The 14,996-nt window shown below is 55.5% G+C and overlaps 3 protein-coding genes across 3 annotated transcripts; all 3 read left to right on the top strand.

The window, feature by feature from the left end:
• Positions 1-2,948: 2,948 nt before the first annotated feature.
• EsH8_I_001212 (Zn(II)2Cys6 transcription factor) lies at positions 2,949-5,988 on the top strand (the record flags this gene model as incomplete). Its single annotated transcript, XM_083268625.1, has 3 exons — positions 2,949-4,709; positions 4,770-4,894; positions 4,947-5,988. 3 exons carry the CDS (start codon positions 2,949-2,951, stop codon positions 5,986-5,988), a joined length of 2,928 nt encoding a protein of 975 aa, XP_083119063.1.
• Positions 5,989-8,465: 2,477 nt separating this feature from the next.
• EsH8_I_001211 (Alpha/Beta hydrolase protein) lies at positions 8,466-9,715 on the top strand (the record flags this gene model as incomplete). The annotated part of the gene is made up of 2 exons (XM_083268624.1): positions 8,466-8,699; positions 8,786-9,715. 2 exons carry the CDS (start codon positions 8,466-8,468, stop codon positions 9,713-9,715), a joined length of 1,164 nt encoding a protein of 387 aa, XP_083119062.1.
• A 2,569-nt stretch (positions 9,716-12,284) lies between these two features.
• Positions 12,285-14,300, top strand: EsH8_I_001210 (FYVE zinc finger-domain-containing protein; the record flags this gene model as incomplete). The annotated part of the gene is made up of 3 exons (XM_083268623.1): positions 12,285-13,198; positions 13,253-13,640; positions 13,704-14,300. 3 exons carry the CDS (start codon positions 12,285-12,287, stop codon positions 14,298-14,300), a joined length of 1,899 nt encoding a protein of 632 aa, XP_083119061.1.
• Positions 14,301-14,996: the final 696 nt, after the last annotated feature.

Below are 14,996 nucleotides of genomic sequence, written 5' to 3'. Positions count from 1 at the left end.
GTCATGGCCCTATAATTGATGGAGCATCTGAATAAGGACGCGTTTGCTCTCATTCAGCTTGCCCCAAGTGCCCCGTCAGGTAAGGCAGATTCAAGCTTCGTGCCAGGGCTCCATAGTCGGTCAAGATATTAGGGTTGCCAGCTTGTGTTTGACGAGACAAAATACGGGGGGGAGGCATTCGTCATCCTGAGACCATCAGAGCAGCAAATGCCGCCCGTCTTTCATCTGAAGTTGAACCCGTCTGGATTGTGCGCTCCAATGGCAGAGCGAGCATGGAGAAAGTAGCGTGATCCAATTCCGCCCCATAGTGTTGGTGAAAGGTGGAGGAGACGACGTGGAATCAGAGATGCAGCAATCAGATGCAGGGTGAGAAGGATGTGGGGCTTCCTGGGACGAAGTCACTTTCGATGTGTTCGACTACGCCAAGATGCCATTAGCTCAGTCATGTACCGTGGCGCTAAAGCAGGTGCAGAGCAGTACAAGAGCGGGTACGTAGCCTGCGCCAGTGAAGGGTGCTGCGTAATTGCTAAGGTGAAGGGTTCCATTATCAAAATTAATGGGGGAAATCTATCAATAGAGGCTTAGTGACCCGACCATCCCATGCGGGTTCTCATCGGGGGGTCCACTGCGCCTAACCAGTTCGGGGAATCTAGCCAGGCTCTAGGATGGCACGGATATTAGGGCCTACGTAACGCTCTTTCTCATCCCCTTGAAATCCTTGGACCCAGCCCAATGGACATCCTTTCAGATAGCGCCTGGACACGTTTCTCGCAGGGCTCGTCGTACACACGCTTCCATCGACCGTCCAAGGTCCCCGTCAGGTGCTCTCCTCCAGTGGAGGATTTGGTCTGCACATGGGGAACTGCTGGAGACACTACGAGGATCCCTGGACCGCCGAGGCCCATTGCCATGCAGTAGTGCACTTTGTGCCCTGCGCTACAGTTCCGACCTCTAGGCTCTGTATCTCTCTCTCTCACTCTCACACACGCACGCACACGCGGTACCGCCATTCTCCGTCACCGGCAGCGGGGAGGAGGTTTCCGCTGCTCGACTTCTCGCCTCCACTTCTCGCCAATTTTGCTTTCCTCGGCCAAGACGCGCTCTCAACAACTCCGCCCAATGCGGCGGTGAACATGCAGTCTTCCAGATGGCATGTCAGTGAAAAGCGACGCCGTGGATTGCCTTGCTTGGCAGGAACGGGCAGTAGTCGCACGGGGCACGAGTCGGGGCAGTCGGGCCAATTGTCTTTGCAGCATCGACTGAGCCGACCCGATCGGCAGCGTGGGATCCCAAGATCTTGAGCAGATGTACGCAGTGCCTCAAAAGGCGACCGCCGTGCTCCGAGCTTTATGAGCTAGAAGAAGCGCGTGGAATTGAGATGCAACGCACGCCATGCTCTCCTACTATGTATGCCATCTGACAACGGGACTTTGGTCGACGGGGGACGACATAACCAGCATGCCCACTGGTTCGGTCTTGCTGCAGCATCTCCGATTGCTCCAATCTGAATGGATCCGTCGGCTCGTCCACACCATGGGCTGACTCTGTCGGCTCGGGATCTTCGTTGGACAAAGCGGCCTGGCGGGATTTGGCTACATGCCTTCGGCCCACAACCACACCAACAGGCAGGTCTTGAAGCACCGGGCAGTAGCGTCTGATATTGGCCATGCCCGTCGAATCAGCCTCAGACTGATTCATGATCAACTGGCGTGTGCCCTCACTGGATGGTCAGGGACACCCATTCCATACATACACCTGCCGGCCGATGTCATGGAGGGATGGACGGGGAGATTTTCTGACCTTGAACCAAACTCGTAGAAACACAATAGATCAAACTACACCGTAGTACTGCACCATCTGCGGAAAACCCGCGACGTCGTCTCAGTTCTTGGCTGTCGACGGATCCTTGTGTCGCCTCGGCCGGGATCTAGGTCTGGTTCTCATTCTCCAGTCGCCGCCCTGCATAACTCCAGACCTGGTCGCTCCACCAAATGCAACCAACGCCCGAGTTTTGGGTTTCGAAGCTCTGGCGGCTCGAGCCTTTCCCCTTTGAGGTCCAGCGCCGGCCAGAGGATGACGAGGCCACCCCCGATCGCTGTCTTTGGCCCCCAGGGCGGCCCTCGCATTCAACATGTTTGTCCGCCACGGCAATATACTCATCACCAGTGGCCGGCAACGTACTACGGAGTGGCGTTGAAATATACCATGAATAGCACCGTGATTGCCTGACGCGGCAACTTACCACCATCCCCAGGTTGGCCTCTGTTCGTCCCGCATCGCACCGCAGCTACACCGCATAGCGCTGCCCCCGAAATCCACGCCTGCCCTCATGCGCCTCAGCGCCAGGCTTGATGTGTACCTCGCGGGTACGTACCTGACATTTTAGAGGAGGGTTACCCACCTAGTTATTCCAACCTTACACTACATTACCTCACCTCGAGGTACTTACTACTGCCGTCAGTGCTGTTGCTGCTGCTGCTGCTGCTGCTGCTACTACTACTACTGCGACAACGACGACAACAACTACTACTACTACTACTACGGCTCCTCCCCGAAGCCCAGGTCAGGTCCAATTCAAGCCAAGTCAGGTTAAGCTAAAACCCACACAAAATTACCCAAGCAAGACAAGTTCTGGTCCTGCGGTCTTGGCCTTGGCTGCAGCCGCTCACTCACTGCTTGCACCTACCTGCACCTGCACCTTGTCCGCCCTTGGCTCATATTTCCTTTTTATCTCCTCACCCGACAACCTCCCACATCGGATCTACCCTTCTTAGCCAGGTAACAAAACTTTCGCGTTCAACAAAAATTTTCCCCCTACCATCTCGCTGCCGACACACCCGTCGCTGCCGTTAGCAGCCACCCAACTCTTCCGACCGCATCCCACCGCTCCGTCCGGCGCCGTTGGCCAGCTCACGGCCGATTGCCGGACCCGCCCCGGCGTCACTAATATGAACATGGACGGTGGTCACCCTAACATGATGCAAACCCGGTCCGCTGGTACCGACGAGCGAGGAGCTTCCGTCGCCAACACCAACACCAACACCAGCACCCTCGCGTCACGTCCTTCTCCTACCGGCACCATTGTTGTCTCAGCCTCCTCATATGCTCCGAATGGACCTTCAAATTCCGTCTCGCCATCACCCGTCCCCCTTCCTCAGTCTACCCAACCCCCATATCCTACATCAGCCCCGGCTACCCAGAGCCATGCAGCTACCGCGAGTCTTTACCAGTGTGCTCACTGCCAACGGCGGTATTCTCGGCCTGAGCACCTAGCGCGCCATATCCAAACCCATACCCTCGGAAAGCGATTCGCGTGTCAGATATGCGGCAAAGCTTTTGCTCGTCAAGATCTCCTCAAGCGCCATGTCACTAACCACGAGAACGACAATGATCCCAACAAGAAGAGACGTCGCACCGACACATCACCTGGTGCTGGCCGCGTCTCTCACGCATGTCGACCTTGTGCAACTGCCCGTGTTAAATGCGAGGAGGTCAAGCCGTGTACGCGTTGTCGCAACCGCAACCTGAACTGCGAGTACTCGTCTACCGAGGCTGGTTCTGCTGCCGCTATGCATCTCCTACACCTATCCGGGAACGCCCACACGACGACATCGACTCCCGGCTCACTCGCCACCTCCCCCTCGCAGTCTGCCTATGACAGCAGCCCCTCAGCGGCATACCAGCAGCCTCCCCACCGCGCTATGCTGCCTCCCACAGACGAGAACGGCCCGCTGAACCCAACCCATCACATAAAGTCCGAAGTCGGCCATTTGCCAACACCGGAAAATGCCATGGATCATGTCAATACTGGAGGGATGCCAGTCAATTTCGAGATTGGTGGCCCGGGAGTGGACATGAATCTACCCTTCTCCGACTTCCTCCAAAACGTCATATACGAACCGGGAATGGAAGCCTCGAGGATGGCGGAAGCGCAGGGCCTTGCTGTCCTGGACTTTTGCGACAATTCGAATCTCGAGCTGAACGAAGTGGACTTTGGACTTTTGGACCATTGGAACATGGACGGCGTGGGCAATGCCGGGTCCAATCAAAGCTTCACGCCCCGAACCGATGATTCCGTCGACCTGATGCAGATGCGGCAAACCCTGGTCAAGGTGTGGACGGAATCGCCATGGCAATGGGCGCCCAACACACTCGACTCTGGATATGTGGAGCATCCGAACTTCTCTGTGCCTTCTGGGGACACGAGCAGCGCAGCCTTTCAAGAAAGTCGGAAGAAACACGCGAGAATTGTCAAAGACAAGCTTGATCAATCGGGGCGGGACCAGATCCTGGCAATTGTGCTGTCGACCTGCAAAAACGACAACATCATGTCCCGGGTCGCTTCTTCCTTTCCGTCGCTTGAGGTTATGGATAGTCTTATTCACATCTACTTGGCGTCACATTTTTGCCAGACATCCCAATGGATTCACCACGGCTCCTTTTCGATGGAAACCCAATGGCCTGAGTGGCTTGCTGTGGCAGCAGCAGCGGGAGCTATTCTCACTCCGGTGCAGACTTTGCGCAAGTTTGGGTTCGCCCTTCAGGAGGCGGTCCGGGTAACCATTCCGGCAAGGTTTGAGGATGCCAACACTACGATCAAGAACCTAGGTCTGGTGCAGACATTGATCTTGGGTCAAGACATTGGCTTGTGGAGCGGCAACCGGCGCAAGATGGAGATTGCCGAATGCCACCTTCTGATTCCGATCACAGTAAGTTTTTTTTTCTTCCGGCCTGGCTGTCGAAGATTCGGTTGCTTATGCCACGAACAGATGATGCGATACCGGGGCAAATTTCAGCGAGCATCGTATCCCCTGGTGGAAGTCGACATGTCTGATGAAGGCGAGGTTTTGGAGAAGAAATGGAGGGCCTGGTGCGAGCGCGAGTCGTGGAAGAGGTAAGCTAACCGCCACAAAAAGCCTGGGATATCCTTGTACTGACGCTTTTAGGCTACTTTTCCATTGCTTCGTGCGAGACGCTCAGACCTCCATGACTACACTCACTAACACATCAATGTCATACTCGGAACTCACCTTACCGCTCCCTGAGGCGAAGGAGTTGTGGTTTGCGAAGACAGCGGCAGAGTGGAAGATGCACTACCTCGAACGAACCGCCGGGCAGAGCAAGCGACCGCCTTCGATCGGCGATCTCTTCCGAGACATCAATCTTCTGGCGACCAACCGTCAGCGATTGGATTTACAATTTGCAATCTCGATATACCTGCACGGTTACTGGGCACTCATCCTCGAGTACCTCCAGCTGTGTTCCGTCTTGCGCACCCGGACTTGGCTGAACAACTCTGGAGGGAAGTCTGAGGAGGTGCTCCGTTCCAGGCATGCCGAACTTTGCAAAGACCTGCAGGGCTTCCTGCTGGTCACATCCGACTGGCACGAGATGCTCTCGACCCAGGAGAGTTTGGTATTGCACCTTCTTATGATGAACTTGCACCTATCACTCAACGACCTGCAATTGTTCTCCGGCAAGGAGGGCGAGGACCAGGCCCGCCGGGTCTTTGGCGACCTGCGCGAGTGGTCGCAAAGCGCCGAGGCGCGCCAGGCGCTCTGGCACGCAGGCCAGATCCTGCGTCAGGCGAAGATGTTTCCTCAGGGACATCTCAAGGACTTTTACGCCGTGGCCGTCCACCATGCGTCCCTCGCATGCTGGACCTACGGCGTGGTTGCAAAGGCGGTTGGAAAACAGACGCCGCAAGGCCAGTACGAGGAGGAGAAGGTGTTCCTGGACGGCACCGAGTCGAACCTGGTGCACCGCTTCATTGGGTTCAACCAGGGCCGGCCTGTGATCCTGGGGCCCATGAGCAGGGCCGGCGCGACCGAGGCGTCTCTCGATGATCCCAAGTCGTGTATGGAAGTCGCTCAGGAGGTGCTCCGGGCAAACTTCCGGGATTCAGCGGATACCCACCCGCCCATTGTTGAGAACCTGTGCATGCTGATCAAACAGCTGGGTCATGCCGCCTGGGCGGTGGGCATGTGATGATGATCTTTTTGCCATCATTGGGCATAGTTGCGGGCTTTACACCCCCCCTTTTTTGTCCCTTTTTTCTTCTTATTTTTTTCTTGTTTAGTTGCCGGAGTCTAGCGAGGGCGGGCGGATGGCTGTATACCCATGTACCACAAAAAAGCGCCTGTTTACGGCCTCCTTGTAGAGTGCTTTGTGCTTCGTTGTCGAAGCCAACCCCCTGGAATTGCATGAGTCTCAATTGACTACCATTGGGCCACGTTGTGGCCGACATATTCCGTCCCTTATTTTTTAAAGTTCCCGTGTTTTGCTATCAAATCCAGGGGTAGCGTAGCAGACCATGTGCCAATTTGGCGGTCCTACCGAACACACCGAATCTGCAAAACTGTTGAGTTTGGTCCTTCTGGCTTGGTGGCCTGGAAAATGAATATTGGTTCGACTTGCCCCACAAGGCCGCTCACCACCGCACGCATCCACACATACTATGTAACTATGTAATGCATAGGAAATTTCAAGGGCAGCCACCCTGCGATCAGCCTGGTATTTTCCGACACTCGATAGGCGATTCATGCATCGATCACCCAGAAATCTCCGACCGGGGTCCATCATAGGAAGTGGGAATGAACATCACCGGAAATCCCGATCGATGGCTTTTACAGCGCAGGACGTTGCACGGCCTTTTCATGGCACCCTTATGGAGTGTGTGTTATCGTACGGATACTCACCGCACCTGGCAGAAAAGAAACACAATCCTCCGGATCGAATCCTGGTTCACTCGGCCCAATATGCCGCGAGTCATAAGGGACCGGGGTCATAGCTCTCTGAGCTCGGTAGTGTATTGTAGACAAGCAAGTCTACGCGACACACACTGTTAGGCGTTAACTAGCCGCCGGCTTAGCGAGTGGGGAATTATGTATGTACTTGGGTTTCCCGGCAAGAATTGTCCGTGCGCACTTTGGGTGAACTTGGTGTGGGGCTTGTCCGCAAGTCGTGTATATGGTGTAAATGGCAATAAGGCGAAGCGGACTTTTCTTTCTCCACGTGCCCCGAGGAGCCCGAACCGATGCCACAACACACTTCTCTGGTGAAGGGGCTTTTAACGGGTCTATCCGAAGAGTAGAAGCAGAAGGTGTTTGCGAGAGCGCTTTGACGCTTCGCTGCCTCGCCTTGCAATCCCACCGAAGTATGAGACGTCTTTCGAAGCGGACTAATAGCTCCGTACGATGTACTGTGTATATGAAAGCATCGGGAAAGTTGGCGCACAGTCCAGCGCAATATCAAACCCGCCATTTGCCCGATGCGATTATGGTTTTGAGTCGTTCTCGATTGTCGCTAAGAGAAGACGGTTGCAGCATCCTGGTCACGTCGTATTTACGCCGGGAACGAAACCGAGTGTGTAGAGATCCGAGCTAACAGCATATAGCAGGCATTTTAACCATACTTCAAACTCAAGGTTGGCATCGTCTGTTACTAGCCATGGATACCCGAGTCAGAGCGTTCTAAATTAAAAACTCCGAGCGACTATCCTACACAGTAAACTTGGACGATAAGGTAGGTTTGGACGGACTAATGGAGGCAATGGATCGTCTGCCAGCCAGCAGGGTTTGCCTGCCCGGATAACGAAACGACGCCCGATTTTTCCAAAACCCTGACAGGTATTTTTGCATCTGATTTCTTGATGAGATGTATCCTGGAAGACTTCCACGGGGTTCTTTGCCTAATTGGGCGCGCTCTTTTTTCTCCTGTCCCGGTCGTACGGCTCAGCAAATCATTGGTCGTATCATGAAGATCGTTGCAACCTGCAATTCACGGGCAAAGGTAGCCTCGGATTGGTGGCGCTGGCAACGTTAAGCTGGCCAACCCCGTGTGCGGACTGCTGTGGACCCATCCATACCATTTTTATGAGAAGTAGTTCGAGGATTGGGGGCTCGAATTTTTGAGGGGGTGAAATGCGTTTAAGTTGAAGTATCCGTACGTAAAATCAATGCCCGCCGGACGGCTACCGCGCCGGCCGTCACCTGTCAGCCGGTACGTCTCCACTCTGGAAAAGAGCCACGTGGGGCCAGCGATAGGGATCCGGCGGTTACACCGTTGGCGCTGCGTGCTAGGGATCCTCCCCGGGCCGATCCAGCTTGTTTATGGCGGTGCAAAAAAACCGCCGATCTCCATCAACGCTCGACTGCGCCGTACTTGTACGTGCACCGAACACGGCTCGTTCAGCGTCACGCATTCACAATCACATCTGCAGCAGACACAAGTAGACGTGCCCCGCTACGTTCCTGTCGCAAAATCTAGGGCAGTGTCGGTGGAAAAGACCATTCAGAGCGGCGGCGAGGCAATTCCGAGCTATTGACAGAGGTTCAGAACGGAGCTCCGAGTATTCCCCTTCCCCACCCGTCCCGCCCCGCGCCATCCGGAAGATATCAACCTCGGCATCTCGCGATATCTCGAGATTCTAGGGGGAAAAGCCCAACTTCCAAATGCCACTCGCCATGGATTATCTCTTCAGTCCGTCTGTCGAACCGCGGACTGTCGCAATCGTGGCCACGACCGTTGTCACTACGCTCTCCCTCGTATCCCTCGCCCGGCTCAGCCTCTACCCCAAATGGGGCACAGCAATCCCAAATCCCCTCAAATCCAAGATCCCTACGCTTTCGCATGATGAAGCCAAGAAGCTCCCCTACCGCCCAGACTCTTTCCCTGGTGCCCGGGACGTCGACACACCGGTAAGGTTCCTTTCACGGATACCCATCGCCCCGAGGAAGGGCGTGGTACAGCTTGAGATATAGCGCGCAGCTGACTGGTTTCTCAGTACGGGTCGATCCGCGTCTATGAATGGGGCTCCACCACCGGCCCCAAGGTAGTTCTCATCCACGGCATCAGCACGTCCTGCATGACTCTCGGCCCCATCGCCCACAACCTCGCCGCCCGCGGCTGCCGCGTCATGCTCTTCGACCTCTTCGGCCGCGGCTTCACGGACGGCGTCGGCGACCTCCCTCACGACAGCCGTCTGTACACCACCCAGGTCCTCCTCGCCCTCGCCTCCTCCCCTTTGCCCTGGTCCGGCAACGGCTCCGTCCGCGTCGTCGGCTACTCCCTGGGGGGCGCCATCGCGGCCTCCTTCGCGGCCTCCTTCCCGCACATGGTCGAGAGCCTCGTGCTCCTCGCGCCCGCGGGCCTCATCTCCGCCAACAACTTCGGCACGGCCGCCCGCGTCACGTTCCAGTCCGGCCTCGTCCCCGAGCGGATCCTCGCCGCCGTCACCCGCAAGAGGCTGCAGAAGCCCCTGGCCGGCAAGCGCCCCAACAAGATCGCCGACGAGGATGACCCGGCGGAGAAGTTCGTCGACGTCGCCGCCGCCGAGGTTTCCGGCCCCGACGGCGACGGCGCCGACGTGCCGGTCGAGCGCAGGGTGCGCGAGTACGTGCCCTGGATGGTCGCGCACCACGAGGGCTTCGTCCCGGCGTTCATGTCGTGCGTGCGGTGGGCCCCGCTCTCCGGCCAGCACGATACGTGGCGCGCCCTAGGCCAGAGGAAGAAGGGGACCACGGCCGTCCTGATTGGGAGGGCGGACGAGGTCATTGACGTGGAGGACTATGAGAAGGACGGGCTGCCGTTGTTGGGCGGCGATGAGAACGTGCTCTGGAAGGTCCTTCCCGGCGGCCATGACTTCGTGATGACCAAGACGGAGCATATCATGCGCGAATTGGATGCTTTCTGGGGCTTGAAGGTAGAGGCGTGAAGGAATGCAGATGCAATACAGGTACAACCGCTAGCGAAGAGGAGACGTTAAGGGGCACACTCAGATCACGAACACATTGCAGTCAGACTTGTTTCGATTAATATATCCAACAGTTTTTATTACAGTCACTCATACCAAAACACAAGCTGGTTACTTTTCTCTGGTATTGGACGCCAGTCAGCATCGCGGGTCTCGTTTTGTATGGACTTGAGCGGGAGTCTGACAGAAGGGTCTCAAAGACCTTGGGAACACACCACAGGTGCACATTTGACCTGGGCTGACGGAAACGTTAGGTGGGCAAACACGTATCGGCTTCGAAATTGCGCGAGAAGATTGTAGGTATGAGAAGAATAGGAACGCTTCGTGGCTTGTATGGTCGCGCTGCCCTACCGCAACATGACCACGGCCAGAACCGATTCTTCCCAGAGGGCAACGTCGATAAGGAGTGGTAATGTGGTAGTCGAGACCTGAAGGTGATTCTTGGACTGTCCTTAAACTCGTCTCGTCGGCACTGGCATCATTTGAACATGCCTGCTAACAGAGCGGGATGAATAAATGTAGAATTTTGTCCATATACATCGGCGTGAACGACATATACCACTATGATGTTGATGATGTCTTCATGAATGATAACCGTGACGTGTTATGAGATCCCATGCTCTACCAACCCCACATATTTGATTGATTTTCTTTATCTTCGTAAGGAAGTAATGCCGTTGCGGCTAACTCCTATACAAGCACTGCCCTCCTCCTCCTCGGTGCATGTTTGCCCGCAACAAATCAATATTCGTACTACGTATGAACCACTACAATGGGTCTCACTGGTTAAGACGGTCCGTAGAACATGACAGCGTGGCTACTACGGGAAATCTTTCACGCGGGAGAAGATGGTGAGACGCATCTCAAGGCCCATGACTGCCACGCTAGCTTCATGTTACGTGGTACGAGAGGGAACGCCTACCGGATTCCAACTATACTCGGGGGCCATTGGGAGGACCATTCGATGCTGTTCGGATGTTAGCTCCTCATATCCATCTTCAGGTATACCATGGCGACTCAGACCCAAATGAGGAGGAAGCATCTCGGAGTACCTAGGAGCCACCGTCAGCCCCTCGCACATTGCCAGTCCGTGTATATCCCCCTTTCTCCAAGCCTTCAATCCATCACATTTCGCTATGAGATATCATGCAACCAGGTCGTGCAGCCGCCAAATGCATGCTGTCGTGCCATGGATAAAAAAAGTCACACTAAAGTATTTCAAACAGTCGTGTAAGAACTCACATTCCGCCTCGATACGAGATAAAGCGGTATAGGGGAGAATATTGGGCGGTTGCTGGGAAACGGGAAATAAAAGACCGAGGGACTGTCAAAGTGGGAGCTCCGAGCTTAAAATCATGGGTGATAGTAGTGTATGGCACGCCAGGGAGGAAGCTAGGACCAGAGATCTAAACTGGCTTACTAGGTTACTGTTCACAACGCCTAGTGAAGCAGCTGTGAGAAGCCTCCCAATACCATCTAGACCGCTGGCCAGTGACGCGTAAAACATTTGAGCAGCGTCAGCGCAACGAGAATTTGTGCCAAGAGACTTGCTTCGTCCGTTGCAGTCCATGGTTGCTGCGAATCAAGAAAGACCTCCCCGAACCTCAAGTACGAGCTGCAAGTATCTTGCAAAACGATGAAAACAAAACGTCCCGGCTACAAAAAACAGCAGCTGACTGCGCATGTCAGAGTAATCGTGATTAGAAATTAAAGACATACGAGGAAGCCACACGAGACCCCTTTTCCTATGGCATGTGTCTGTATGTGGTACACCAAGCCAAGCTACTGTTAGTGCTTCAAGGCTAGGCCGAGTAAATCTTGACAGTAGCGATTCTAGAAGCTACCTGTCTAATCAATAGCTAATCCGTAAGATAGAATGCGGCGACTTGGGTCATAATCGAACCTCGACAAGTCAAGTTGTATCATTCACAGGAGGCTGGTTGGGTGCGGAGGAATCAAGGTGAAATTGCAGAACTCACTAGAAGCTGCAATCTAGAATTGCTAAGTCGGGGATCCCCCAGCCACCGTGGCGGATCCATGTTCGCCTGCGATGGGACCACCCCCGCGCCACACCTCGGACAAGCGCCAATCGCGCGATAAGACGGGAAACGGTCTAGGCGGCGATAAGCACCACCCGTGGACTCCCTACAGGTGCTTGAGGAGGTGCATGTGCTCATGCTCGTGTGCCTCGACTGGCCCCTCCAAGTATTCCTCGCTTCATCACCCAATACTTCCTGCATATTCTGCATTCATTCGCCTCGCCGCTGACAATAATCGAGGCGCAAATGCACCCGACCTTCGCTGGCCAACTTTGTCCAGGTAGGTTCGACCCCACCACGGATATTGACTCTTGTTTCGTCATGCTGACTTATCAGTAGCAACAGCCTGACTGTCGTTCGCCCACGACTTGCTCGCGACATCAACTGATTGATGCAGATATACAACTGCGAGCTGCACCCCGAGACAACCCGAACCCTACCGACCTCACAGACCCCGAAAGAGCCTCCGGAGACGATGCAAACATTCTAAGATGGCGAGTCCAGACGGTGGAGCTACTCCAGCTTCCCTTGACGATCATCGCTTGCATGAAGATGGAGGGGATTCGGTATCGGGCAGCTCCCACATAGGGAGTGATGCTTCAAACAACTCTTTGGGACGGGAAGAATGTCGCTGGCGAACTGCTCAACACCACGACATGGAGTGCTCCCGATTCTTCGATTGCCCTACCCATGTTGTGGAGAGACAGCTATCCGACGACGAGGCCGAAGATAGCGACGTCGGGGAGGAATCGACAGTACAGCCCCGGATAGAAGACGATAGGGCGGAGGGTTCTTCGAGAGCAACGCCAGAAGTAGCGGATCCTATAGTGACGGGCGATTCCGAAGAGTCGAACCCAGCAAACCTTGAGCCCGGGCCCGCGGAGACGACTACGGAGCAACCGACGGAGACGGCAGAGCCAGCAGTGCCAGCAGAGCCAGCACAGATAACCTCTGTACGGGATAACGAAGGCCCCGAAGAGCCCCAGGACCCCGAGGAAGCCACCCCGGCGCCACCAACTCCGTTGAGCTCTCGTCTTTCGGAATCCTCAGGTCGCACTCAACCTCTCCCGCCAGCTGCCACGCCCGCGCAGCCCACAGGGGAGTTCGTCTCGCCGGACAGATCCTCGAGTCTGGTAACATCACAGGCCGCAAACACTTCGTCACACGACTTGTTGCACCCAGTATTGTCGCCGAGTCGTTCGCAAGAGGCGCCGCCTCCGCCACCACCGAGACGGTCAAGCTCCTCGGCCGCTGTGCAATCAGCCTCGCGGGGCCAGCAGGGACTCGAAGAAAGGAGTGGCCCTCCCGAGTTCGTCTTGCCGAGATGGCAGCCTGACGCCGAGGTTGTTCTTTGCCCGATATGCAACGTACAATTCAGCATTTTTGTTAGGAAGCATCACTGCAGGTAGGTTCACCCAGCTCGTCTGGACAGACGGATTTGTGTGCTGATGCGATACAGAAAATGCGGAAGAGTCGTGTGCAACGCCTGCTCGCCTCACAGAATCACCATTCCTTATCAGTATATTGTCCAACCGCCAGGTCAGCCGCGGCTGGCAGCTCAGAGATACCCGTCGTCTCTCATTAGCGGCGAGGGAGGATATGCAGATTTCAGCAGCCTCGGCGGGGGGGAGCGTGTTCGTCTATGCAACCCATGCGTCCCTGATCCCAATACCACACCCCCTCAGCCGCTTGACTCGCCATCACAGCTGTCGCCTCGAGGATCGCATTATAGGTCGCAAAGCAGCATTAGCGCCATGCCCAGCAACGCCCTTCCGCCTAGCCGCTTTTCGGGTTACTTTACTTCGAATCCTTCACAGGATGCCTATGCGAGGTCTAGAAGCATCACGGTAAGTGTGGCACTGCCTACTCCCGGCCCCTGTCCGGCCCGACAAAAAGGCTAATAGATATAGCATTCCGGCTCCGGCGGGCCCTCGAGCTCTCGCGGACATTACCAACCCACCCAAAACCGGATCATGGCGGGGACCCCCCCAACGTACTACCCTTCCTCCTCGTCCGGTTACCCGGGCTCATCCCGTTACCGGTCCATGTTGGATGTTGGACCCTCTTCGTCCTCTGCCGTTCAGAACCGTGCACTGCCACCGCCGCCCCCTCAGATTGCCGAGGAAGACGAGTGCCCGGTCTGTCACCGAGAGCTACCATCACGCAGTCTGCCCAACTTTGAGACCGTGCGAGAGACGCACATTAACACTTGCATTACCGCACACAGCACATATAGCGGCACACCGACGGGCGAGACACCGCAGGACATTGTTGGTACCCCGCCGCCTCTGGCTGTGCGCCGGACTGGCATGTTTCCTTACGTAGCCACGGAGAAGGACTGCGTCGACTCTGCCGAGTGCACCATCTGCCTCGAGGAGTTCGAGGTGGGCGTCCCAATGGCGCGGCTAGAGTGCCTCTGTCGTTTTCATCGGTCTTGCATCTCGGCCTGGTTTGTCAACCATCCTGGACGTTGCCCCGTCCATCAGCATGACAGTTTTGGCTATTGATACCTAGGGTCGCTGTGTTGTTTCTCCCTTTACTGCTTCGTCCGTACCCCCGGCGTTTCCGGTTGCATGCGTCACTTTAACCAAGTCCATCTTTTTGAGAGTTTTGCTTTGGTGGTTTTTATGGCAAGTCGGTATCTTCCTCACCCCCTCTCTTTACGGGGTGACTATTTGAGAGTTTCCCCAACGTGACATATCAGGGGGTGTTTTGGCTCGCGCAGAAAGCGGCCGTCATCATCGATGTGGGTGTTCAGGATGGTCGGCTGTTGTTGTTTGGTTGTCTGGGCTCTGGCCCACACAGCGTCATCATGTTGCAGTTTACACCAGGGTATACCACTTTACTAGTAGATACTTCTGAAGCGAAGGAGGGGGTTGTTGTTGATCAGACTCTTTCTCCTTGACGGAAATACCACTCAGATAGACAGATATTTGGAGCTCACAATACGCCACTCATGGCGAGATATACCCGCCCAAGAAACAAGTCCCAACCGAGTTCGTTTCACTTTGAGATGAGGCGCGGTATTTTCGTGGAGAAGACCCAGTGTAGCACGATATCGGGGCCAGCGAGGCGTGTTTGTGATTCGTTTTGGACGCCTTTGGTTCGTCCCGAGAACGTTTGTGAGCGTATTTCCGACGACCTTCCTCCTGGCCAAGGCTAACTCCCCACCGAGGGTCTGGGAGTCCTGTCATTGACAATGG

This window comes from Colletotrichum jinshuiense, chromosome 1 (assembly GCF_051148585.1).
Source record: "Colletotrichum jinshuiense chromosome 1, complete sequence".
Lineage (NCBI taxonomy): Eukaryota > Fungi > Ascomycota > Sordariomycetes > Glomerellales > Glomerellaceae > Colletotrichum > Colletotrichum jinshuiense.
The sequence above is the reverse complement of the archived record's forward strand: the minus strand, read 5'-3'. Positions and strand labels throughout refer to the sequence as shown.